The sequence below is a fragment of the Vipera ursinii genome (genome assembly GCF_947247035.1).
Source record: "Vipera ursinii genome assembly, chromosome: 15".
Taxonomy (NCBI): Eukaryota; Metazoa; Chordata; class Lepidosauria; order Squamata; family Viperidae; genus Vipera; species Vipera ursinii.
In genome coordinates, this window is record NC_139528.1 from 4577365 (window position 1) to 4605087 (window position 27723).

The following is a 27723-nucleotide window of genomic DNA, read 5'->3' on the forward strand; positions in this document are numbered from 1 at the left end:
CACCAGGAGATGGTGAGTTCTAGTCCTGCCTTAGCCTCGAAAGCTGGGTGACTGGGCCAATCCCCCCCTCTCTCTTTCCACCAGACCAACCTCACAAGGTTGATGTGGGGAAAATAGCAGAGGAAGGAGTGTGAAGTATGTTCGCCACCTTGACTTGATTATTTCATATAAAAGCGGATAAAAATGAAAAGCTCTGGTCTGCCACCAGGACCGGGTGCCCCTGCTTGAAAAAACTGGAACTTTGATAGCGAGATCTCCCTTAAAGCCAGACCTGTGTACTTCTTGTTCTTAGTTCCAAAGTCGTGTCCGACCCATCGCGACCCCACGGACGACGTTCCTCCAGGCCTTCCTGTCCTTTACCGTCTTCTGGAGTCCCTTTAAGCTCACACCTCCTGCTTCAGTGACTCCATCCAGCCACCTCATTCTCTGTCGTCCCCTTCTTCTATTGCCCTCGATCTTTCCCAGCATGAGGCTCTTCTCCAGTGAGTCCTTCCTTCTCATTAGGTGGCCAAAGGATTTGAGTTTCCGCTTCAGGATCTGGCCTTCTAAAGAGCAGTCAGGGTTGATCTCCTCTAGGACTGACCGGTTTGATCGCCTTGCAGTCCAAGGGACTCGCAGGAGTCTTCTCCAGCACCAGAGTTCAAAGGCCTCGATTCTTTGGCGCTCGGCCTTTCTTATGGTCCAGCTTTCACTGCCATACATTGCAACTGGGAAGACCATGGCCTTGACTCTACGCCCTTTTGTTGGCAGGGTGATGTCTCTGCTTTTTAGCGTGCTGTCTAGATTTGCCATGGTTTTCCTCCCCAGGAGCAAGCGTCTTTTAATTTCTTGGCTACAGGCCCCATCTGCGGTGATCTTGGAGCCCAGGAAAATAAAATCTGTCACTACCTCCATTTCTTCCCCCTCGATTTGCCAGGAATTGAGAGGGCCTGGATGCCCTGATCTTGGTTTTCTTAAATGTTGAGTTTCAACCCAACTTTTGCACTCTCCTTCTTCACACGCAACAAGAGAGACTCGTTCAGTCCCTCTTCACCGTGTACGACACCCCAACCATCGACCGATTTGGCTGGGAGAGAGCAATGGGCACTGTAGTCGCACCCCCTTGGCTGGTGAGTTCCTAACCGCAGCCAAGGCTGAAACGCAGCCGGTCTAAGCTGCGCGCCTCTTACTCGCGCGCTAGGCTAGGGTCAGAAAAAAAAATTGGGAATCCAGCCGTTTTGCCTTAGCGGGCTGCCCCTGTCCGCTAACCCGGCCGCTTTGGGGGGGATCGCGCGTCAGCAGCTCCGCACCCCGTGCGCTTTGGCGCAAGCAATGCAAACCGGCTTTGCGCTCCGGGGCGCCGCCGGCTCTCTCGGGCGCGGCTCCCCCTCCCCGGGTGTTGCAATGCAGGCAGAATGCGGAGGAGGAAACCCGACTTCGGGCTGCTTCCAGCCGCGGAAGAGGAGACCAGCCGCCCGGCTCCCTTCCCCGCCCCGCTTCTCGTCCCTCCCGTCTCCCCGAGAAACCGGGGATCGGAGAGAGAGAAAGAGAAAGCCACCCGGGCCGCCCCCTCTGCCGTCTCCAACTGGCCTCGCCGGCCCGATGCGTTTTTGCGCAAGGCTTCCCCGCCGCGCCCTGCTCCGGCTTGCTTCCCCCTTGGCTAACGCCCAGCGAGGGAGGAGTTGCTCTGCCACGAACGGGCGGAGACGGGCGGCGAAGGGGGTGCCCGAGCGACGCTCTCCTGCGCCTACCCTCCTCCGGTGTAAAGATCGGGGGGCCTTTTTACTCCGTCCTAGGCCGAGGGGACACTCCGGGCGCAGGTAAATACTTCGTGGCTTGGCTTCGGGAGGCGAGCTTTGGAGAGGGAAAAGCCCGGAGTTTGGGATCCGGCGGGGATTGGCCTTTTGGGAAAATATATATATATATTCTTAGTGTCTGCCTATTACACAACCCGCCCTTCCTGAAGAGAGCCAGCTTGGCCCTGTTCTTTCTTTCATTAAACTAGTATTAAATTTGTTATTTGGGGAAAGCAAGCGCGCCCACTTAAGGAGGAGCAGCGAAAGTGGATAAGTTTGCTTTCAGGACACTCTCTCTCTCTCTCTCTCTCTCTCTCTCTCTCTCTCTCTCTCTCTCTCTCTCTCTCTCTCTCCTATGTTTTTTATTTTATTTTATTTTATTTTAATTCCATTTATATCCCGCCCTTCTCCGAAGACTCAGGGCGGCTTACAAGCTTAGCAGTAGCCTTCATTCTATGTATATGTCTGCTTATTAGGGCTTTCACACACACCCCAAGCGGCATTATTACAAAGTCAGCTTAATTGCCCCCAACAATCTGGGTCCTCATTTTACCTACCTGGGAAGGATGGAAGGCTGAGTCAACCTTGAGCCTGGTGGGACGCGAACCTGCACTAACTGCAGGCAGCAATTAGTAAAAAATTAGTAAAATTAGTAAAAAAAATAGTAAAAGGGTACTTCTGAGCATGGACAGAGAAGGTAGGGGTTCTCCTAGCCTAGGGCAACTTTCTCCAATGGAGTGGAAGCCGCTGAACAGCCTGATTCTTTGCCTTGCAGAAAAATAAGGGTTGTGCCAAGTGTTTGTGAGTTCCCCCCGCCCACCAAGTCCTTTGGGCCTACATCTGGACTACAGTTCCCTTAATCTCTTGCCTAGGTCGGATAGGTGTTGTAGTCAATACATTTGAGGCACTGGGCTCCTTTGCCACTGCTTTGTGTTGGATTTGGGGGAGGGGGGTGTTGTTGTTTCTGAGTTGTAAAAATACATATATACTGTTTGTATGTGTCATGCATATTTTATAGGCGAATAAAAAAGGAATATAAATTTCTGCTGACTGAGTCACCACGTTGGGCATCCCAGCCAGGTTTTATTAGATGTGACTTTCAAAATTTTACCAGCACGTTTCTAGCCTTTTTCGAAGTTCTGGAGTTAACTTTCGGCCCTCTGGATGCAAACCAAGAGTCTGTATTAGTGGCCTGCCTCCTATAAATGACAATCCGGCGAAGATTCTAGTCCTCATGCAGTTGATGATTTAAATGCGAAGATAGTTGATCTTTCTACTGTGTTAAGAGTGCGGTGCAAATATTTGTAACCTGTTCAGACTTTGAAGCGACCATTTGTACAGCTGTTTCTGGAAACACCGTGGTTGGCATCCATCCTGGTTCTCAGGCCTCTGCTCACCACTTAATTTGGTTGCGTTGATGTGTTAGTTTCCCGGATAGGAGGATGCGATGCCTTTGGATGTGGAAACCCAAAGGAGGTTTAAACGGGGAGTAATTGGTTGCCCCATCCTGGATCTTCCAGGTAGGGAAATCAATCTGGATGCTTTTGAGCCTCCAGCCTTGCTCAGAGTAGAGAAACTTTCCAGGAAGTTGAAAAGACTGTGCATTTCAAACTTTGGGGCGTGTAGCTTTTGAGGAAAAGACAAATTTCATGCCAGGTCTTAGGAGGAATAAAAATACAACTTGTCCTCAATTTGCAACCACAATTGGGACCGAATTTCGGTCGCTAAGTGAGGCAGTCCCTGAATCGCGGGCTATTTTACCGCCTTTTCTGCCGCGGTTGTTAAGTGAATCACTTGGTCATTAAGCAAATCCAGCTTTCCCCATTGACCCGACTTGTTGGAAGCCAGCTGGGAAAGCCACCGATGGTGATCACGTGACCCCAAGGGTTTGCAGCCATTGGAATTTCAAGTAAGTAGCTTTTGGGGGGGGCTGTCGTAAGTTCGAATAGTTGCTAAGTGACTGGTCATGAAGTGAGGACGGCCTGCAATTTTAGTCGGCCATCTTCTTCCTGCACAGCAAGGGAACTGCAAAATTTAGTGAGTGTTCCTGCTTCCTTCCAGACTGCAAATGCAAATTTACCGAAACGTATCATTAAATTGAGGTGTTTCAAGCAGAAAGAGGAAGCAAAATCATCTGGCTTTTTTTTCATGCTTGGGGAAAGGAAAAAAGACGAAGAAGTAAATGAAAGAAAGACTCTGGATCCGAGTTAATTCCTCGATTTACAACAGTTTGTTTAGTGGCTCTGTGTGTGTGTGTGTGTGTGTGTGTGTGTGTGTGTGTGTGTGTCTGTGTCCCTTTTGGGCTTCTGACGCCTGGAAACCGGAATGCCAAAGGTTCAACAGGTGGCATTTAATGAGTAGTCTGGTGTGTCCCACATTTGGTTTAAAAAAACCGTTAGATCTGGACTTGAACTCGTTCTCTTTCCTAAAAAGAATGAAAGGTCTCTCCGTGGGCCAACTATCTGCTTTTTTTTTGTTGTTGCAGGCCCCTATTTCTCTCTTCAGATTTCCTCAGCCGTTGCCCTTTCTTTGTAATCATGAGGGCCAGAAACTTGAAAGGAAGGAAGGAAATTCATTTCTTTGCCCACCACTGCAAGATTAGGCTATTTCTCTTCCCCCCCTTCATTCTGGTAACATCTGCTTGTTTTCTTCACGTATGAAGAAAGGGAGGGGGGGAACTCTTTGGAACAACCTAAATTCAGCCGTTAAATTCCTGAAGGACTTTGACTTGTGCAAGAGTTATCTTGCTGAAATTTATATTTTTCTAGGCCATTCCTTTATATAAAACAGATGTTCCCTTCACTAAACATGTAGACACATTTAATACAGCAGCAGTCACCATGCCAACTCTTAAATTTAATCATTTTATCTTCAGGCTTGGCAGGTTTTCACCCTGTGGCCAGCTTTTCTGTGTGCTTAGCCGCTGTCAAGCAATTTTAGTGCAAACCTGCTTTATAAACCACGGTTTGTGGCTGAGCCAAGTCATTGCCAAGTCATTTAGCAACAGCAGGCTAGGGTTCCACAATGGGGTATAGACACATCAAGTCATAGCTGGTTTGAACTCTAAATAGCTTGGTTGACCCAAAAATAAATCACAGTGCTGAAGTTCACTTATCAAGTATGTGTTCACTCTTACATTTGCTTAACAACCACAGTAAAAAATGGTCATAAAATCAACACTAATCACACGATGGCTCTATCTCCCGATCATGGTTACCAACCGCATCACTTAGCGACCGAAATTCTGATCCCAATTGTGGTGGTGAAGTCAAGGACTGCCTCTATTTTTTCTTTTCAGTTCTGATCTGAGGCCATCATAAATTCTGTCATTTTTAAAAAATAAATATTTTATTAATTTTCTAATTTTACAATCAAAATACTTAATAAACAACGTGGTGTCTGGGTCCGTTAGTAATTCAGTGGTATATATTAACTTCTTTGGTCTAGATCCAATATTACACCCCCTAATGTTTCCTGTCTTCTCGTGATATCTGTTTTTCCCACACTAGGCAAAAACAATTCTTATTATTAATAGATATGCAATTGGATATCAACATCTTTGCTACATTTTTCTAATAATATCAATAATGTCAGTTTGAAATATCTTTCCTAGCCAAAACATATCTTAATTGCATTTGTACTTAATATCCATATATTCAGTCAGGATCCTGTTTTTGCTTTTTTTTTTATTTTAATTTCCCATCGGTTTTCAAAATGTCTCTACTGTTTATAATTTCAAAGTACCGGTAAGTTATATTTGGGTAACCGAAAGCTTCCCTTATTCAAACTTCTTAGCATTTTCCTGTTTCCCTTCTGATACAGAAATCTAATATTCTAATTACCAATCTCGTCTTTCTAGTAATGATAATATTTCTGTTTCTAACAATTATCTATTCTCCACCATATTCAAACTTCTAATTAATAATATAATATCCCATCTAAATTCTGGGGTGTGTCTGTGTGTGTGTGTGTGTGTGTGTGTGTGTGTGTGTGTGATTTGCCTATGACCTAATAAAACTCCCTGTCTTTATTTTGGATATTCTGTGCAATTATGCTTTCAATTTCTTTCCGGGAACCATGAGGACTAGAGACTTGAACCTACAGCAATCGGCAGCTTTCCTACCAGCTTACCGTAATATCTACTTTTAAGCCCTCTTTTCTCTTGTCTGTTTCAGGGAATTTGATTGATTGGATCATCAACCAACATGTCCGAAGAGATCATCGTCCCGGTTTACTGCACCGGAGTCTCGGCTCAAGTCCAGAAGCAACGGGCCAAAGACCTGGGTTTGGGAAAACATGAGAATGCAGTCAAGTACTTGGGTCAGGATTTTGAGAGGCTTCGCAACGAATGTCTGCAGAACGGGGGTCTCTACAGGGATGAAACCTTCCCGGCCACGGCCTCTTCGCTGGGTTTCAAAGAACTGGGGCCAAATTCTTCTAAGACGTACGGGGTCAAGTGGAAACGCCCCACGGTGAGTCGTGAAGACCTGCCAGAGGGAGAATTTTTTTTTAGGGTGCAGAAATTCATCTTTTAAACCCACCCCCCAAACTAAGTCTTTTTCTTTTGAGGGGTCCGAAAAGAGGATCGCGTGATTGCAAAAATGGTTCAACTGTCATTGGGGGTTGGACTAGATGACCTCCAAGGTCCCTTCCAACATCATCATCATCATCATTATTTATTATTATAATTATAATCTGAGCTGGTTGATCAGCATCCCAATAGCGATCACGGCATCTACAGGGATTGTAATTTTTAAGTCACTTTTTTTCCCTGAACCGTTGTAACTTCAGTCATTAGAGGAACGTGTCATAAGTCAAGGACTATCTATAGCAGGGGTCTTCAAGCCTGGCCCTTTAATGACTCGTGGACTTCAACTCCCAGAATTCCTCAGCCGGCATGGCTCAGCTTGGAAACCTCTCCCTTTCCCTTCAGCGTGCCTGGCTGAGGGATTCTGGGAGTCGAAGTCCACAAAGTCGTCAAAGGGCCAGCTTTGAAGACCCCCTGATCTATGGTTTGCAAAGTGGCTAGACAGGTTCAGGTGAGACCACCCTACCTGTTGGCTGGCTGTTGATGGTCAGTGCTGGTTTCAGGGAAAGGCTGGGGGGGGCATCCCTGAGGGCATCTAGCCGACCCCTTTGGGGCTTCACATCCTGCCAGCCTTCTCAGCTTCTTCTGCCATTTAACCCCTCCGGAAACACCTTTGTCTCTCTGAATCTTTCAGGAAATGTGCCGCAACCCCCTTTTCATCATAGACGGCGCCACACGGACCGACGTTTGTCAAGGCGCTCTGGGTGAGTGGTGAGACCTGCAAGCCACATGGACCCCTTTTGGTCTTTTCCCCCAATCCGACGGGAGCGGAAAAGCTTAAGATTGAAGGTGGTTGTGTGTTTTTTTTCTTCCCACCTTCATTATTTTTACAAACGACGCAAGGTGCCACTCTTTTCGGCACGCCATCCTTCTCCTCCTTTCAAGAAGGGATTGGGCAACCGTTTGTCAGGAATGGCATCATGAGGTCTCCTGCTTGAGCAGGGGGTTGGACTAGAAGACCTCCAGGGTCCCTTCCAACTCTGTTCTTCAGCATACCCTTCAAGTCAAATGGCTTCCCCATCCTCTTCTTGGAAAACCTACGGTATTGGGGCACCCACAACTTCTGGAGGCAGGCAGTTCCACTGATTAATTTTTCTCACTGTCAGGAAGTTCCTCCTTAGTTCCTGGTTGGCTGTCCCTCTGAGCAGCTTCCACCCATTGCTTCTTGCCCCAGCAGTTACAGGAAATTATTTTTGCTCTTCCCTCTGGTTGCTTCCACACCCGTCTGTCGATTATCTGATCAGCGCCTGCAGGGAACTACCACACCCTTCCCTGTGGCTCAAAGCCAGCTTTGGGGCTAAGAAACAGGTTGCAACGTGTAGTAACTCCAGACACTGGGTTGGCATCTCTACCAACCCTTTGTAAGTCCCTCCCTACCCATCGTGGCCCTGCAACATTGCAAACCAATTGAATGATGCATCTTGCACCAAGCCCGGCCTGGCTTAAGCCGAGTTTGTCCCACCAGCCACAGCTGGCTGGGTTTTCACACAGCACAGCCTTTTGGAACTGTCGGGGTGTGTGAATCAAGGTACGCCAGTAACAACAAAGCACATTTTTGCAGCTCAGGATTCTTGACACAGATCGATAGAAGAAACCCTGTGAGTTTGCTTTTGTTTGTTTTAGTTTATCCAGTCCTGTCTGGAGCTGTCGAGAATTCAACCTGCGATCTTTTGTATAGAAAAATTAGGCTTTTTTATCTGTCCAAGTCTACATTAGTATCACGGGTTAAGAGCAAAGATAGACCTCAACTTAACAACCAGAATTACAGTCCTTACCTCGTGTGCCGGTCATTAAGCGGGTTGCCACAGAACCACCTCCAATTTTGTAATAATGCCGCTTTGGGGGGGGGGGTGAAAGCCCTAATAAGCAGGCATATACATGGAATGAAGGCTACTGCTAAGCTTGTAAGCCGCCCTGAGTCTTCGGAGAAGGGCGGGATATAAATGGAATTAAAAAATGAAAATTAAAAAAACTTTTGTGGCCGTTTTTGCCGTGGCGGTTGAGCGAGTACTGCCGTCCTTAAGCAAATTGATCATCTAAAAAAAACCCACCAAACTTGTAAATTGGGATCATGTGACTGCAGGATACTGCAAATGGCTGTAATTTTTTTCCCCCCTTTTCTGGAAACCGATGTTTATTTTTGGTTTCCCGGGAGGGAAAAAATAGTCCATTGAGGGTTTCACGTCAGGACGGCCACACAAAATGTGGTAAAATCGAGTTGGTCACGTGAGGACCACCTCAACAACCGCACGACTGTACTTGCAGGCTCAATTACGGTCTTAAGTTGAGGACTGCCTGTACCTGATAGATATCTAAGAAAGAAGAGGGTTTAAAAAAACTGGAAAAAGGTGGGGGATGTTTGTTGGTTTTCGTTTAATCAGCGGAACAGCTTACCTTCCGAAGTTGTGGGTCCTCCATCACTGGACAGAAGAGACTATAGCTATTGTCCAAAATGGTACAAGGTCTCCTGCTGGAGCAGTGGGCTGGACTAGAAGACCTTCAGGGTCCCTTCCAACCCTGTTATTCTACGTTCTAATTTTTGTGGCCCCTTTCTGTATAGTAGGCTGAATTTTCTGGAATCGTTCTCTCTAGGGGATTGTTGGCTGTTGGCTGCCATTGCCTCGCTCACGCTGAACGACCCCCTTCTCCATCGCGTGGTCCCCCACGGACAAAGCTTCCAGAATGGATATGCTGGAATCTTCCACTTCCAGGTAAAAATACCTCTCCAATCCTTGGTCCAGGGCCCAGGGATTGCTTTCCTCTTTATTTGTGAAAATACAAGCAAGGTGTTAGCCCTGCGAGGTAGTCCAAAGAAGAGGTGCATCCTGGAGCTATAGCAATAGCCCTTAGACTTATAGGCCGCTTCACAGCGCTTTCCAGCCCTCTCTAAGCAGTTTACAGAGTCAGCCTGTTGCCCCCAACAATCTGGCTCCTCCTTTTACCGACCTCGGAAGGATGGAAGGCTGAGTCAACTTTAAGCCGGTCAGGATCGAACTCCTGGCTGTGGGCAGAGTTTAGCCTGCAATATTGCATTCTAAGTACTGGGAAGGGAGGGAGGGAGGGAGGGAGGGAGGGAGGGAGGGAGGGAAGGAAGGAAGGAAGGAAGGAAGGAAGGAAGGAAGGAAGGAAGGAAGGAAGGGCCTAAAAAACAGATATAAAAAGTGAGAAATTAGAGGGAGGGAGGGAGGGAAGGAAGGAAGGAAGGAAGGAAGGAAGGAAGGAAGGAAGGAAGGGCCTAAAAACATAGATATAAAAAGTGAGAAATAGGAAGGAGGGAGGGAAGGAAGGAAGGAAGGAAGGAAGGAAGGAAGGAAGGAAGGAAGGAAGGAAGGAAGGAAGGGCCTAAAAACATAGATATAAAAAGTGAGAAATAGGAAGGAGGGAGGGAGGGAGGGAGGGAGGGAGGGAAGGAAGGAAGGAAGGAAGGAAGGAAGGAAGGAAGGAAGGGCCTAAACAACATAGATATAAAAAGTGAGAAATTGGAAGGAAAGGAAGGAAGGAAGGAATAGCACTTAGACTTATATATCACAAAACTCACTTTAAAACTGTCTTACTTGACAACGGAAATTTTGGGTGCAATTGTGGATGTAAATCAAGGACTGCCTATGTTGACTGAAGGTGCTTAAAAAGGCTGAGATAGTTGGCTTAGCGTGGTTGCATAATTGTGATTTATTATCACGACTTTCCTTAACACAGCTAGTCCTCGACTTAACGACCGCAACGTAGCCCAAAACCTCTGTTGCTAAGTGAGACACTTGTGAATTAAGCCTTGCCCCATTTTACAACCTTTCTGGCTGCCGTTGTTAAGGGAATCACTGCGCTCGTGAAGTTAGTAACCCGGTTGTGATGCGAATCTGGCTTCCCCCATTGACTTTGCTCGTCCGAAGGCCGCAAAAGGGGAATCACGTGACCCCAGGGACACCGCGACTGTCATAAATACGAGTCAGAGGCCCAGCGTCTGAATTTTGATCACGTGACCCTGGGGAGGGGGACACTGTGACTGTCGTAAGTGTGAAAAACGGTCGTAAGTGTGAAAAACGGTCCCAAGTCCCCTTTTTTTTTTTAGCATCGTCGTAACTTTGAAAGGTCGCTAAACGAACGGTTCTAAGCGGAGGACTATCTGTATCGAAGCCACTGAATAGGGTTGACCGTAAATTTAGGATTCTTGACTTCTTTTTTTGTCCTCTGCTCCTGAAAACAGATTTGGCAGTTCGGGGAATGGATAGATGTGGTGGTGGACGATTTGCTCCCGACAAAAGACGGCAAGCTGGTGTTTGTTCATTCTGCCGAAGGGAACGAATTCTGGAGCGCCCTGCTTGAAAAAGCTTATGCCAAGTATTTATTTATTTATTTTCGATTTTTATTTTATTTTATTATTTTTTTTGAGAGGAAAGTGCTCAAAAGTTGATCTTGGCTATCAGAAGGTTTGGCTTGCTCCCTCCTCTGCCAAGGATTGGCTTCTGGAGAAAGACTCACTTTTCCCTGTCTGTGAAATGGGCAGAAACACTCTGCCCCCGATGGTCAGATAACGCTGTGCTAACTCTCCCTGGAGTTTCTTTATTTTATTTAGCTAGCGTGCACCTACAGAGATCGTGCAGTTACTGCCGCACAACACTAATAAAACACATTATACACGCATGCACAAATGTGAGTTTAAGTACAGCATCAGCAAATATGCAGGTGGTCCTCAACTGCCGGTATACAATTATCTTGCCTTCAGACGTTGTGGAGGCTTCATCACTCAAGGTTTTGAAGGAGAGACTGGACAGCCACTTGTCTGAAATGGTATAGGGACTCCTGCTTGAGCAGTAGGGTGGACTAGAAGACCTCCAAGGTCCCTTCCAGTTCTATTTTGATTGATTGATTGATTGATCCTTCCTCGGGAAGGGAAAGGAAGGGAAGGGAAGAAGGGAGGGAAGGAAACAAGGAAGAGAAGAGGAAATGCTAACATTGTTAGTTGAATAACCAATATCTATCTATCTATCTATCTCATCCATATCTCTCTCTGTCTTTATCTATCTATCTTATCTATCTGTCTATCTCCATCTCCATATCTATCTATCTATCCATCTAGCTATCCCATCCATCTCTCTCTCTCTCTCTGTCTCCATATCCATCCATCCATCCACCTATCTATCTCTCATCCATCTCTCTCTCTCTGTCTATCTCCATCTCCATATCTATCTATCCCATCTATCTATCTATCTATCTATCTATCTATCTATCTATCTATCTATCTATCTCCATATCTATCTCCATATCTATCTATCTCATCCATCTCTCTCTCTCTTTATCTATCTCTATATCTCTATATATCTATATCTAATTAATCTATACATAGTACATACACACACTTATATCTATATCTCTATATCTAATATATATATATATATATAAAATATTGAATTAAGATAAATCCATGATAAAAATCACCACGGGAGTTGCAAGAGGGCAAATGCTGTAATTCGATCTCTCCCTAGGGTGAATGGCTGCTATGAAGCCTTATCTGGAGGAAGCACCTCCGAAGGGTTTGAGGACTTTACAGGCGGGGTTACCGAGTGGTACGATCTGCGGAAGCCTCCCGGCGATCTCTTTCAGATCATTTTGAAAGCCCTGGAGAGGGGGTCCCTCATGGGATGCTCCATTGATGTGAGTATATCAGTGTAGTATATATTACTATTTTATTATTAAGGTAAGATGAGATTAAGATATGATAAGGTAAGCTTTATTGTCACTTTTTTCTCTGACTACGCCGGCACACATTAAAAAAATGAAACGCTGACGCCCGCTCTCATTATTTTATTCTTTATTAAAAAAAATTTGCAAGGTGACTCTGGGTGGCTTATAAAACAAGTGAAGTGTCATTAAAACATCGACGCCGGAAAATTATGCAGATGAAAGTATTAAAATCTGTGCTAAAACCGGAGTTAAGAGAGGGACGTCTATAGCTGCTGTCGTCCTTGAGTTACAGCCATAATGGAGTCTGATCATCTCGGTCGTAACTCGTGACGGTCTCCCGATCAGGTCATCCATTGGACTGACCCGATTTCACCGCCAGCCGTTAAGCAAATGCCGAGGAGGTCTGACATAACTTCAGACGGCCACTAAGTGGCCAGCCGTAAAGGCGAGGACTCTCCTGTCGCTCCGTTCCACTTCCACGAGGGCATTCAAAACTTGTCACGTAGGTTCTTGTCTTCCAATTCTTCTTCCTGTCCACTTTGAACTCCAGATCACCAGTGCGTTTGACATGGAAGCGGTCACTTTCAAGAAGCTGGTGAAGGGCCATGCCTACTCGGTCACCGGAGCCGAGCAGGTGAGAACTGTTGAACCTTCAGATTTCTGGTTTACCCTGCTGCGTGCAAATCCGTTTGGCAGGGGTTTAATGTGGCGTTAAACCACCATGAAATCATCTTAAGGTGAACGCAAGTGAACTCAACGACAAAATCTCTGCCTTCCCATAGATCAGCTACCGAGGACAGCGCGTCAGCCTGATCCGGATACGAAACCCATGGGGAGAGATAGAATGGACGGGAGCGTGGAGTGACAGGTGAAATAAATGGCCCTCCTGGAGTCGGTGAACTACAACTCCCAGCATCCTTTGTCACCAGGGGCCCTTGCCTGGTTTTAGAGAGAAGAGAAATGCCAGAATGAATGAAGCTGATTTTTATCATCTGTGTTTCATTCATTTCCACAAAGGTTGCCTAGTTTCAAAGTATAAAGGTAAACCAGTTTTTTTCTCAAACTTGGCAACTTTAAGATGCGTGGACTTCAATTCCCAGAGTTCCCCAGCTGGCGTTGCCGGCTGGGGAACTCTGGGAGCTGAAGTCCACGCATCTTAAAGTTGCCAAGTTTGAGAAATACTAGAGTAGACCAACTCAGAGCTGATCAATCAAAGTGTTTTTGTATAGTCTCCCTACCTGTTCTCAAAAGAGCCCTGGGCACCATACCTAATGAACATTTAATAATTTAATTTAATAATAATTTAATTTTTATACCGCCCTTCTCCCGAAGGACTCAGGGCGGTGTACAGGGCAATACAATAAAATACAATATATAAAAGTTAAAAAACATTAAATACTACAGCCCAGTTTGAATGTGCTAGCATTCGAACCCAGCTCTCTGCGGTCTTGACAGTCTTACCATTTAATCCCTATCGATAAACGATTAAAAAAAAACGGGCCCAGTGAAAATTGGGCTCAAGACTTGCTTCTGGATTGCTTGTTGGTTTACATAATTAAAATTTTACAATCTTTCGCCAGTTTCCTTTCCTGGATGGATGCACACGCTCGATCCCTTGCCAGCCTCGTTCACGACCCTCCCTCGGCCTGCCTAAAATCTGGTTTGTTTCCTGGCCTACTGAGGGAGCCTTGTAACAAGCCCTCTTTTTTTATTTTATTTTTTGAACAGCTCTGGCGAGTGGAATGCAGTGGAGCCGGCTGTGGGGCAGCAGCTGAGGGTGCAAATGGAGGATGGAGAGTTTTGGTAGATCTAACTTTTATCTGAGTTTTAGCAGAACTTTTTATTTGATTTAAATTTAAAAACAAATGGGGAAGATGGCGCCACCGTCCCGTCCTTGCTGTAGGTTTTTGATTTTGTATCTACTGTTAACATTGTTTTAATATTTATGAGTTTTATTGTAAGCCACCTGGAGTTGCTTTGCAGAGTGAGATGGAAGGGAAGGGAAGGGAAGGGAAGGGGAGGAAGGAAGGAAGGAAGGAAGGAAGGAAGGAAGGAAGGAAGGAAGGAAGGAAGGTGAGAGAGAGAGATCAGATAGAAATACAGAGTGCATAGATAATATAGTTAGAAAGATGTATAAGTAAATAGATAATACAAGTATCAGATAGAATAGATGATTGATTGATTGATAGATATATAGATGGACAGATAGAGGAATAGACGGAGGGAGGGATGGACAGAGATAAAAATATAGTAGATGGATGAATGAATGGATAGATAAGTGGATACATAGATGATAGAAGTATTAGATAGATAGATAGATAGATAGATAGATAGATAGATAGATAGATAGATAGAAAGAAGTTATCACTTCTATTTCAATGAGGTGGATTAATGATACCAGGGCTGAGATGTCTAGCCTTGGATGGTGGGCAGAGAAATTCTAGGGTTTTTTTGGTAGAAAATAAAATATGCACGAATCATTTAAAAACAATCCTGTGTTATTGGGTGGGTGGGTGGTGCTATTTTTCTACTGTTGGGGGAAGTTCCCACGTTCTGCCTCTCCGGGAGTCTACAGCTTCTGCTCCCCCGTTGTAACTTGGAAGGCTTCAAAACGCAACCCTTGAGCTTGCTTCTCCTCTTTCCTTGCAGGATGTCCTTCCAAGATTTCCTCCGCGAATTCTCCCGTCTTGAGATCTGCAACCTCACCCCCGATGCCCTGAAGTCTCGCAAATTCCGAAAGTGGAACACCACGCTGTACGACGGCACTTGGAGACGAGGGAGCACGGCCGGGGGCTGTAGAAATTTCCCAGGTAGCTCCCCTGGCCGAGCATGTGATTCTCTCAACCCCAGCCCTGCGGTCCTTGTGACTGTGATTTGTGTTGTTTTGCTGGAAGCCGGTGTTCGTTGACCTGCTTGGTGACCTGGTCACTAGGTTTGGTGACCTGTTTGGTTAGCCGGCCAAGCCAGCCAAGCAAGCACCCTCGAGACAGTCCAATCTCTTAATGCAAAACTTTATTGAGTACAGGATTTGGGCACAGAGCAAATCAAAACCAGCTCTGGCATGGAATTCTCCCTCCTCCTTCTTGGGTCGGTTTACGTTGCCCCATTAAGCAGTAAAATTATCGTTATGAGAAAGTGTCTCTGGGTCTGGCCAGACACCTGGCACGGCATCCTTGATTCTCACAGGCTGGCTTCTCGATCTTTGCAGTCTGCATTCCAATCCCTTTCCCTCCCCACCGTCCACCCCCAGCTCGTTGGCAAGCTTGGAAGCAATACTTGTGACACCGGCAAAACCACGCTTCAAAACCTGACGTGACCCTCGCAACAGGATCACAATTTCCAGGGCGCGGTATGGCCGTAAATTGAGGACCATGCAAGACCGTGCCAATCTTTCACGCTGGCCCCCTTCCATCTTTTTCTCCCTCTGCTCTCTCCTGCAGCCACGTTCTGGATTAACCCGCAGTTTAAAATTCGGCTCGACGAGATTGATCACGAGGACGAAGACGGGCGGAGAGAGCCGGGATGCAGCTTCCTGTTGGCCCTGATGCAGAAAAACCGTCGCCGGGAGCGGCGGTTCGGCAAGGACATGGAGACCATCGGCTTTGCCGTCTACGAGGTAACACCCAAAGGGCTTTCCCCCCACCCTTCTCCCCGGATGTCCCTCTGAACTGGGATGGTTTCTCTCCTGAAACGTGCTGATTTTTTTTTCTGTTTTTCCCAGGTGCCCCCGGAGGTATGTTTGCAAAAATCGGGTCCAGCACGGTAACGGTCATGGGTTCAAGCCTTGGGTCTACTTCGGCAGAACCGGTAGCTAATTTTTTGTCGCCCAGGCCCAGAATGGACTTCCAGAAGCGGCATCCATACAAATACATGTTTGAATCCTACCACTGGCTGGTTGTTCACCTATTTGAATCCCACCACTGCTTGGGTCCCACAGCAGTAAAGATCTTCCAGGATTCCAGACCAATAAATCGTTTCCTCCCGCTTGGAAAAGTCAGGCACAAAACTGGAATTCTAAGTTTCCAGCCCTCTTTGTTTCAAAATCAAGAGCAATTGCTGATTTAAATCTAGGTCAGTCTTTGCTCAGTATAGGTAGATCCCTGCCCTCCCAATACAGGTATTTCTCAACTTCCAACTATTCATTTTAGTTACTGTTCATACGTAACACTGACAAGTGACTTAGGACCGTTTTTCACACTTAACGACCGTAGCGGTATCCCCACCGTCACGTGATCGAAAGTAAAATGGGGCAAAGCTCACCACCTAAGAACTGCCTTGCTTAGCAAATGAAATGTTGGGCTCAATTAGTCATAAGCCGAGGACTAGCTGTAATTTTGGGCTGCGGTCAGTGGCTCGAGGAAAGAACTAAGATCCTAGTCCTCGTGGTTCTAAACGAAAACCAGATTTATCTCATTCGGCTCAGTTGTCTACTCGTTATTGACAGACCTCCAGCTTGGCAGGCAAGTCTTGGCCTCTGGATCCTTTTGATCTCCCGGGGATCTCGGTGGGAGGGAATCCCTGGATTTTTTTTATTTTTATTTTTTTTAATCGGAATTCCTCTTTTTTTTTCTTGGCAGTGCAAAGGGCAGCCTTCAGTCCATCTGAAGCGGGATTTTTTCCTCTCCAACTCTTCCCGGGCCCGATCAGAGCAGTTCATCAACCTGCGCGAAGTGAGCACTCGTTTTAGGCTGCCCCCGGGCGAATACATCGTGGTCCCATCGACTTTTGAGCCCAACAAGGAAGGAGACTTTGTACTTCGTGTGTTCTCAGAGAACAAAGCCGGGACGGTGTAAGTCCTCCTTTCCCACGGCTTTGTCGGCAGTGGGGTTTATGTCAAACTCTGCTTGAAATCATCCTTGGTTGGGCAAACCTTAATGGCTTGACTCATAAAACAGCCTTAGTTATAAGTCAGCCCTGGATCCTTTCAAAATTAATTACAGGTAGTTCTCAACTTATTGAATTCAACAGAACAGATGGAATAGAATAGAATAGAATAGAATAGAATAGAATAGAATAGAATAGAATAGAATACAATACAATACAATACAATACAATACAATACAATACAATACAATACAATACAATACAATACAATACAATACAATACAATACAATACAATACAATAGAATATGGAATGGAATGGAATAGAAATAGAAATAGAAATAGAAATAGAATATGGAATAGAATAGAATATGGAATAGAATAGAATATGGAATGGAATAAAACGAAATAGAATATGGACTAGACTAGAATAGAATAGAATAGACTAGACTAGACTAGAATAGAATAGAATAGAATAGAATAGAATAGAATATGGAATGGAAATAGAAATAGAAATAGAAATAGAAATACAATATGGAATAGAATAGAATATGGAATGGATGGAATGGAATGGAATAGAATATGGAATAGAATAGAATAGAATAATAGAATATGGAATGGAATAGAATGAAATAGAATAGAATATGGAATAGAATAGAATAGAATAGAATAGAATAGAATAGAATAGAATAGAATATGGAATGGAATGGAATATGGAATATGGAATATGGAATATGGAATATGGAATGGAATGGAACCACCACTGGTTCTCTTTTTTCTGCAAAAAATGCCCTTTGCAGACAATTATTGTGACGTTCACTTTACAACAACTCTGTTTGTTTAACGACCGCTGCAGAAAGGATCCCCGAATCAGATCGGTCTCGCGATAACCTGATGAATGACTAGCGTAGCTTACGATCAGAGTTCCAGGCTCAATTATCATCGTGAAAGGAGGACTGCCTCTATTTTAGGCTGTGTTTTTTTCATTCTGTTTTTTCTTTGTTTCCATCCTTCTACAGGGAGATGGATGACCAGATCCAAGCCAACCTTCCCGATGAGGTAATTCCCCCCCCCGCCTACATTTGGGGCAATTCAGGAGCAGAAAATAAATTTCCCTTCCCCATTGGAAGGAAAAATACACGTCTTCCTTCATAGAGAGACATATCTCCAGAAATATCCTCTGGAGACAAGATGGAGAATTTTAAGCCGGCTTCCCCTGTTGATTTTAATCGCCGGAAGCCGGCTGGAGAATTCGGTCTTCGTTTTCTGACACCATCTTCCTTTTTCCCTGTTTCCCTAGAAAATACTTTCGGAGAGTGAGATTGATGCAGGCTTTAAACAGCTGTTTAAGCAGCTGGCAGGGGCGGTAAGTACATGAACATGAGAAAGAGCACAACTTTTAAAAAAATTAAAGAATTATGAATAAAAATGGAGTGGGCGGTGAAAGGGGAGATAAAGAGATGGGGGATTAATTAGATTAATTAATTTTAACTTTAAACTATTTTACTTTTTAAGTTTCCCTTAATCTGTGAATTTGTCCCCCACCTTGGAAATGGCTTTTAATGATAGTTTTACAAAGCAACGGTCTAGTGTTGTATTTCGATGCAAAGAAATGAATACAGTGTAAATATTAATAAATACGTAATAGTAAAAAAAAGTATAGAAATAGGAAAAAATAGGGGGGGGGAGTTGTAAGCCACTCAGAGTTGTCTTGAACTACAAGACAGGCAGCAAATAAATTTCATGAATAAATAAATAAAATAGTTTAAAATAGTGAAAACAATTAATAGTTAATTAATCAATGGAACAACCTGCCTCCAGAAGCCATTTGTCTGAAATGGTATAGGGTTCCCTGCCTGAGCAGGGGGTTGGACTAGATGACCTCCAATTTCCTTTCCAACATCATCATCATCGTCGTTGTTGTTGTTAAAATATAAAAAGTAAATAAATAGTAAACAGTGGTGGAGCAGTGGGCTAATGCCTCCTTAAGTAATACCAGCTGCCTGCAATTAGTGCAGGTTCGAGTCCCACCAGGCTCAAGGTTGACTCAGCCTTCCATCCTTCCGAGGTAGGTAAAATGAGGACCCAGATTGTTGGGGGCAATTAAGCTGACTTTGTAATAATGCCGCTTGGGGGGGGGGCAAAAGCCCTAATAAGCAGGCATATACATAGAATGAAGGCTGTTGCTAAGCACATTGATTTGTGCTTTAGATTGTAAGCCGCCCTGAGTCTTCGGAGAAGGGCGGGATATAAATGGGATTTTTTAAAAAAAACCAGGAATAAATAGTAAAAAAAAATAGGAAAAATTTAAAAAGGAGAAAATACATAAATAGTAAATAGTAAAAATAAATAGTAACAAAGAGAAAAACAAGAGCAACAGTAAGAAAAAAATGGCTGATTGGAGTTATTTTATTTCAAAAATATACATCACTCCAGTGGCCAATCTGACCTGTTCAGATTCAGGTTTTTAAATCCTTTTTTTTTTTACATGATAAGGACAATCTAATTTCCTTTTTCTTCCAGGATATGGAGATCAGCCCGCGAGAACTGCAAACCATCCTCAACAGGATCATCGGAAAACGTAAGCACCAAGATAGATCCTCACCTCTCTGTGGCCTTCCTTTTTTAAAAAAATAAAATAAAATAAAATAAAACAGTGCAGCAATAAAAGAGAAAAAATACCTATTTTGCTCCAAATCCTGGAATTTTGGGAAGCGGGCGAAGGCTGCTCTCTGCCCAACCCACCTCACAGGGTTGTTGTGGGTAAAATAGGAGGCAGGACCGTTGAGTTGACCAATGGACAGGTAGTCCTTGACTTATTGAACACAACGGAGCTCAATATTTTTTTTTGTTGCCAAGAGAGACATTTGCGAAGTGAATTTTGCCCCATTTTATACCATCTTTAAAGGGACGCGGTGGCTCAGTGGGTTAGGACACTGAGCTTGTCGATCAGAAGGTCGGCAGTTTGGCGGGTCGAATCCCGAGTGCCGCGTAGCAGAGTGAGCGCCTGTTACTCATCCCAGCTTCTGCCAACCTAGCAGTTCGAAAGCACGTAAAAACGCAAGTAGAAAAATAGGGACCACTCCGGTGGGAAGGTAACAGCGTTCCGTGCGCCTTTGGCGTCCAGTCATGCCGGCCACATGACCACGGAGACGTCCTCGGACAAGCGCCGGCTCTTCGGCTTTGAAACGGAGATGAGCACCGGCCCCTAGAGTCGGAAACGACTAGCACGCATGTGCAGGGGAACCTTTACCTTTATACCATCTTTCCCGCCCCGGTTGTTAAGTGGATCGCTGGGGCACTTAACTTAGTAAGGTCCTCGTTAAGTGAATCTGGCTTCCCCATTGACTTTGCTTGTCAGAAGGTCGCAAAGGGGGAATCACGTGGCCCCGGGAGACGCTGCCACCGTCGTAAATACGAGTCAGTTGCCAAGGGTCCGAATTTTGATCATGTGACCCTGGGGAGGCTGCAGCAAAGTGTGAAAGGTGGTCGTAATTCACCCCTCTCGGTGCCGTTGTCACTTTGAACTAAATGAACTGCTGTAAGTCGAGGATTGCCTGTACGTAAAAAAAAGGAAGAGTAAAAATTGCCCTCTTTCTTTTCTTTCGCAAAAACTGCAGATAAAGATCTACGCACGAAAGGATTCAGTCTGGAGTCCTGCCGAAGTATGGTGAACCTCATGGACGTATCCTAATTTTTCTCAGCGTATGAAGAAGGGGGAGGCCCCTTTCGTCATTTCGGAATATTGCAGAGTTTACAAAATAGGCTTGGCTGCCTAACCTCGTCTTGAGGGAATCTTTAAGCCAAGCTCTAAACCAGCTTCAAACCAGAAATGGAGGCTTCTTGCTCCGATAAGGACAGAGGCTGCCTCGATTCAGTTCAAGGATCACAGAGAGAGATTATTATTTTTTCCCCCTGTGGTTTTGTAAGCGAAGGGTTGGGAAATGAGGGGTGAATTTCTCTCAAGTGTGTCTCCTTAGCAGCCCCTTCCTCCATCAGAAAGATGGGAATGGAAAACTCGGCCTGGTGGAGTTCAATGTCCTCTGGACTAAGATTAAAGACTATCTGGTAAGTTTCCAGCCAGCCAGGTAGTTTGAAAGAGTAAACAGGAGCGTCTTAGCCACGTTTGCAAAACCATCTATTCGCATTCTATTCTATTCTATTCTATTTTCTGTCAGATTCATATTTCTATTCTATTCATATTTCTATTCTATTCATAATCCTATCCTATTCATTTTCTATTCTATTCTATTCATAATTCTATTCTGTTCATATTCTAGTTTCTATTCTAGTGTCTATTCTATTCATAATTCTATTCTATTCTATTCTCTATTTCTTATTCTATTCTATTCTATTCATTTTCTATTTTATTCTATTTTCTATTCATAATTCTATTCTGTTCATATTCTTGTTTCTATTCTAGTTTCTATTCTATTCATATTTCTATTCTATTCTATTCATTTTCTATTATTCTATTCTATTCTATTCTTCTATTCTATTCTGTTTTCTATTCTATTGATATTTCTATTCTATTCATATTTCTATTCTATTCATAATCCTATCCTATTCATTTTCTATTCTATTCATAATTCTATTCTGTTCATATTCTAGTTTCTATTCTATTCATAATTCTATTCTGTTCATATTCTATTTTCTATTTTCTATTCTATTCATTTTCTATTCTATTCTATTTTCTATTCATAATTCTATTCTGTTCATATTCTAGTTTCTATTCTAGTTTCTATTCTATTCATATTTCTTATTCTATTCATTCTCCTATCCTATCCTATCCTATCCTATCCTATCCTATCCTATCACTATCCTATCCTATCCTATCCTATCCTATCCTATACTATACTATACTATACTATACTATACTATACTATACTATACTGCTAAGCAAATGATTGTAAGTTGAGAACTGCTTGTATTTCTCCCCAAGAAAGACTGATGTTCACAACATGGAATGAGCCACTATGTAAATATGGAGTAGGTATAACAGAATAACAAGAGTTGACAATAAAAGGGTTGGCAGGGACCTTGGAGATCTTCTAGTCCAACCCCCTGCTCAGCAGGAAACCGTCTACCATTTCAGACACGTTGACTCGGAAGGCAGGGAAGAAGAGAGCCAGGATTGAAGCTATGGAGCTGGCATAGATTTGGGGTTCAATTTCATTGGTAGATTGTCTGTATATATTTGATTCCTTTCTTCTCTGTCATAAGCTCCTTTATTGGTGTTGAATTTCTGGAGAATCCCCTTCACTCTCATTTGTCTTCCCTTTAAAAAAATTTTCAGGCAGTCTTCCGGAAGTTTGATTTGGACAAGTCGGGAAGCATGAGTTCCTACGAAATGCGAATGGCTCTGGAATCTGCAGGTGACATGCCCGTTTCTTGGAACATTTGGCTTTTCTTCCCATTTCTCGGCCGCCTGGGCAGCAGACTAGTCCTAAAGGAGCGCTAAAAAAAACCCCCAATGATAATTAAAGCCCTGCGCAATTTTCAACTGGAGGATAACAGGGAATTTAATTTAGCCTTCAAAGTGTGTAGACTTCAACTCCCAGAATTCCCCAGCCAGGACGCTTGGAGTTGAAGTGGACACATCTTAAAAAGTTGTTGAGGTTGTGAAATGCTGCCTCCATCCTGCCAAACACACCCTTTGCACTCTGCATACGTGTCAATTTTAGCCCTTTTTCTCTCTCTTAGTCCACACAGTCTTCCCCTCTAAATGAGAAAATAATAATAATAATAATAATAATAATAATAATAATAATAATAATAATAATAATAATAATAATAATAATAATTGATGTTGGAAGGGACCTTGGAGGTCATCTAGTCCAACCCCCTGCTCGCTCTTTGCCTCCCGGCAGGTTTCAAGCTAAACAAGAGACTCTACGAATTGATCATCACTCGCTACGCAGAGCCCGACTTGGCCCTGGACTTTGACAACTTTGTCTGCTGTTTGGTGCGGCTAGAAACCATGTTCCGTGAGTTTTCCTCCCCTTTCCTGGGGTTTGGGGAGGGCAGGGTACGGCCGAGTAATCCGACCGTCCCGAATTAAGCCCGTTTGTTGTACAGGTAGTCCTCGATTTACAACCACAGTTGAGCCCAAAAACCTCTGTTGGCTAAGCGAGATATTTGTTAAGGGAGTTCTTGCCCCATTCGTTAACTGGATCGCTGCCGTTGTTAAATTAGTCGCAGGGTTGTTAAGTGGATCTGGCTTCCCCATTGATGTGGCTTGTCAGGAAGTCACCAAGGGGGGGGGGGAAATCACGTGACCCCGGGACACTGCGACCGTCATAAATGCGAGTCAGTCACCACGTGTCTGGATTTTGATCACAGATGCTGCAATGGTCCTAAGTGTGAAAAAGTCACTTTTTGCAGTGCTATTGTAACTTTGAACCGTCACTAACAGAGCCTTTGGTAAATCGAGGACTACTTGAATTCTCAGTGGCCAGTAGGTTTTCTGTGATTCTATTATTCTGTGATTTTTCTATTCTGTTAATTACAGGGGTTGGACTAGAAGGCCTCCAAGGCCCCTTCTAATCTGGTGATTTATGAATGTATTGATTAATTAATCCTTACCTGCCTTTCCTTTCCAGGGTTTTTCCAAGCCCTGGACACGGACAAAGACGGGATTGTCACGTTTGACTTGATTAAGGTAACCACGTTGAGGTGTCCAGGTGGGCTGGACTATAATGTCCTACCCTGCTGGTTGGGGAATTCTGGAACTTTCCAGAAGCCTTTTCAACCCCTGCAGAGCTGAGCTTTCATCCTTGGAAATGCTTCCGCCGTGCCTTTGTTTTCCTCTTCCCTCCCCAGCCCTTTTCCTCACATGCTGCGTCTTTCCAATTTCTAATCCCAAAGGCTTGGATATTTCTAATTATTTTTGACAAGCTTTGGGGGCCAAAGAGCTGAAAGCCAGAATGCTCTCAAAACCCTTTTTTTTTGTGATTTGTGTCAGGGTCCCGACAGATGAAACTCTTCAAAGAACTTCAAGGCATTGTTTACCTTAAAGAATCTTTATTCGAGTAGCATGGCATCGGCACGTACGTGCTCGAAGCCAAAATCTGAATTCTCCTCCCCACATCACATAGTATCAAAGCACAATTCCCTCCTCCAATTAACAGACACAAATCACATTCTCCAATTAGTTTGCAATGCAGGCCTTCCCTCCAGTTCTCCAACCCGCCATTCCTTATCATCTCTTATTTCAAACGACCTTGAAAAACATTCTACTACAATGTTAGGTAAAGGTAAAGGTTCCCCCGCACATGCGTGCTAGTCGTTTCCGACTCTAGGGGCCAGTGCTCATCTCCGTTTCAAAGCCGAAGAGCCGGCGCTTGTCCGAGGACGTCTCCGTGGTCATGTGGCTGGCATGACTAGACGCCAAAGGCGCACGGAACGCTGTTACCTTCCCACCGTAGTGGTCCCTATTTTTCTACTCGCATTTTTACGTGCTTTCGAACTGCTAGGTTGGCAGAAGCTGGGACGAGTAACAGGCGCTCACTCTGCTACGCGGCACTCGGGATTCGACCCGCCAAACTGCCGACCTTCTGATCGACAAGCTCAGCGTCCTAACCCGCTGAGCCACTACAATGTTATGTCTAGCTAATTCCCATACACATTCTTTCTCCCCCCCCCCCAGCAATGTCTAATTCTACAAGTAACATGCAAGTTACGGGGGAAAATGGATGCATCTTCATATATTGTCAAAGCAAGAACATCCAATGTTAGCAGCGTTGACAATTTGTCTGGTGTGGCATTGTTGGTTAAATATATATATAAATATATATATATGTCTCTTGTGTCTTTTTCACAGTGGATACAACTGACCATGTTCGCCTGAAAAAAAGATAACGGATCACGTCCCGTGCAATCCTTTGGACTTTTCTTGTCCCCGGGACATTTCGTTTTGAAAATGGGGGAGATTGTTACCTGCAAGTGCCTTGCGTTAAAGCTTTTTGCCGCTTCTGTTCCAAGTAGAAGGAAACACACAAACGTACGCACCCGCCCTTCCAACTTGGCCTCATTTCATTTCCTGCGTGGGCTCCTACCAGTTCTGGGGACCTGAACGCCGCTTCATTTCAAACGTCTTGTCTTCACACGTGGTGTGATGCTGTGGAGGACTCGCACGGCGCTTTGCCAAAGCCACAAAACTGCCTTGCCTCTCGGTCAACATGGGGCTCCTCGCAGCGTTCCCCAGGTGAACAAAATGTGGGGGGGTTACTCTTGGATGATCCCAAGGTGGAGTTACAGGTAGTCCTCAACTTACAACGATTCATTTAGTGACCATTGAAAGTTATAGGCCCTGAAAAAAGTGACTTAGGACCGTTTTTTTCATCCTTATGACTTGCAGAATCCCGCACGTTCCCGTGGCTTACATTCGGAGGCTTGGCAACTGACTCAGATTTATGACAGTTGCAGTGTCCCGGGATCACGTGATCCCCTTTTGCGAGCTTCTGATAAGGGGGAAGCCAGATTCATCATTTAACAACCGGGTTACTTGATCACTTAACAACTGGGTTACTTGATTTAACAACAGCAGTGACTCGGTTAACAAATGCGGCCAGAAGAGTCGTAAAATGGGGTAAAACCTACCGGACCATTTTCTCACTTAGCAACATAAATTTTGGGCTGAACTGGGGTCGAGGACTATCTGTACCTGGAAAAAAAACTCCCTTTTGGGAACCGCAAAATGGTAGACAAAAATTTACATTTAATCTTGCTGCAGATGTTAAGCGAGGACGAATCGGGCATCTCTGCCAGTTTATAGTTGAGCACTCCTTTCCGATTTTTTTTTAAAAAAAATACAGGTATTCCTCGACTTACAACCGTTCATTTCATAGTCACCATTCGAAGTTACAACAGCACCAAAAAAAAAAAAAAACTTACAACTTGTCCTTGCACTTACAACCCCATGGTTACATGATCAAAATTCAGGCACTTGGCAAATGGCGTGTACTTACGACAGTTGTACTGCCCGTGTGTGTGTGTGTGTGTGTGTGTGTGTGTGTGTGTGTGTGTGTCACATGATCGTCCTTTGCAACCTTCCCAGCCGGCTTCCGACAAAGTCAATAGGGCAATCCAGATTCACTTAACGACCGCCTGGTTCGCTTAACAGCTTGAAGTGGTTCACATAACAAGCGTGGCCAAACCAGGTTGCTGTTGTGACTCAGGGCCAGCCTGTGGGTCCGACAGCCGGGTCCGATGTATCGGAGGACTCAGATGAGGGGGAGGAGGGAGACGAACCGGCTGATGATGGTTTGGAGGCTTTGCAGAGTCCTCAGCCGGGGACCTCTTCTCAGCTGCGTGAGCCCGAGAGTGCGGAGGATGATGACCCACAGCTGGCCCTGTTCAAGGACGCCCGACGCAGTCGAGCAGGAACAAACAAAGAAAGGCTATGGGACTCCTCGGGAGGAGGCACAGGGAGACCACGCCCTGAGCTCTCTATAAAAGGAGTGTTTGGGGAGGGGCTGGTTGCTGAAAGCAACTTTTCCGCTTGAGAAGACAAGCTCTTGTGTTTTTGTTAACTGCGTAATTAAATCTTGGCAGAAGCCTTTTAGCCTTGGACGCTCTCCAGTCTCTTCTTTTTGAATAGGGGTTTGTTAGAAGAGGGCTGGTTCAGAACAGTTGCAAAATTGGGCTCAACTCACTTAACAACCGCCTTGTGTAGGGGGTGGGAACTCTGCCCCCCCCATTGTCATCGTAAGTCGAGGACTATCTTTACTCACAGCTAAGAGAGTGCCACGATTGCTGGTGAGCTCAAGTTACCAACGAAAATGACCTACTTTGCATTATATCCGCCCTTCAAACTTTTTTTACGGGCCACCCCTGTTTGCAAGGGGTGCTAAAAATCAGGAATTATCTTCATCCTTTTGTCCCCAGCGGAGCAAGCAATATTTCATTGTTTTTGTTATGCATGTGTGTGTTTATGTGTATATATATATGTGTGTGTATATATATGTATGTATATATATATATATATATATATATATATATATATATATATATATATATATATATATATATATATATATATATATATACCTACACATATATATATGTAATTTCCTGGACGCTTCTGGAAGCACTCCAGTGCCTAATCAACCTCCCCTTGAGGCTTTTGTAGGAGATTTTTCACCCTGCAAAAGTCAGTTTGGGAAATCCGGTGCCTAAAGACTGCAGCTGTTACACACTCTTCGCCTGTCTAATGCGCTTGCTGCCAAATATTTTTGATAAAGAGTTTGCGTCGTAACCCCTAATCTGGGGTTGCTAGCTGTACCCATGATCAGAGAACCTGAATAAGCCTCGGAATCACTTCTTGGACACGGTGGAGAGATCCCATGTGCAGGACTTGATTTTAACTTCTCTTAAACCAGGGGTCTTCAAACCTGGCCCTTTTAGTGACTTATGGACCTCAACTCCCGGAATTCCTCAGCCAGACACGTGCCTGGCTGAGGAATTCTGGGAGCTGAAGTCCGCAAGTCATAAAAGGGCCAAGTTTGAAGACCCCCCGTCTTAAACGTTCTCTGGTGCTACCATTTATGTCCTTACGCGTGTTTTTGTATCGTAGAAATGGATTTTGTTTCCATGCCAAAATAAACTGTGGTAATGCTTAACACCACTAAACCTGCTTTGTCTGGTTGTGATTATTGCTGTACTTTTCCACCAAAAATTGGGTGTTTCATCTCAGAAAAGGCGGGGGGGGGGGTTGTGGAATTCGGATTGCAAATCTGGAAGTCTCAGGAGTTGACGTTATATCAGGGGCTGAGGAATTCTGGGAGTTGAAGTCCACAAGTCTTAAAAGTGGCCAAGTCTGAAGACCCCTGCTTCAAACCATGGCAGTCCTGATCCCC

General features: G+C 44.6%; 1 protein-coding gene across 1 annotated transcript; it reads left to right on the forward strand.

Annotated features, from left to right (window-relative positions):
* Nucleotides 1-1616: 1616 nt before the first annotated feature.
* CAPN1 (calpain 1) lies at nucleotides 1617-27500 on the forward strand. The gene is made up of 22 exons (XM_083373992.1): nucleotides 1617-1799; nucleotides 5951-6247; nucleotides 6998-7067; nucleotides 8956-9074; nucleotides 10565-10698; nucleotides 11844-12012; nucleotides 12593-12676; nucleotides 12825-12910; nucleotides 13771-13845; nucleotides 14692-14852; nucleotides 15483-15658; nucleotides 15764-15775; nucleotides 16620-16831; nucleotides 17884-17923; nucleotides 18165-18230; nucleotides 19388-19445; nucleotides 20485-20549; nucleotides 20864-20932; nucleotides 22161-22239; nucleotides 22735-22851; nucleotides 23467-23525; nucleotides 24687-27500. The coding sequence occupies exons 2-22, from the start codon at nucleotides 5981-5983 to the stop codon at nucleotides 24711-24713; spliced, it is 2145 nt and encodes a 714-aa protein (XP_083230118.1). The 5' UTR covers nucleotides 1617-1799; nucleotides 5951-5980; the 3' UTR covers nucleotides 24714-27500.
* The last annotated feature ends 223 nt before the right edge of the window (nucleotides 27501-27723 follow it).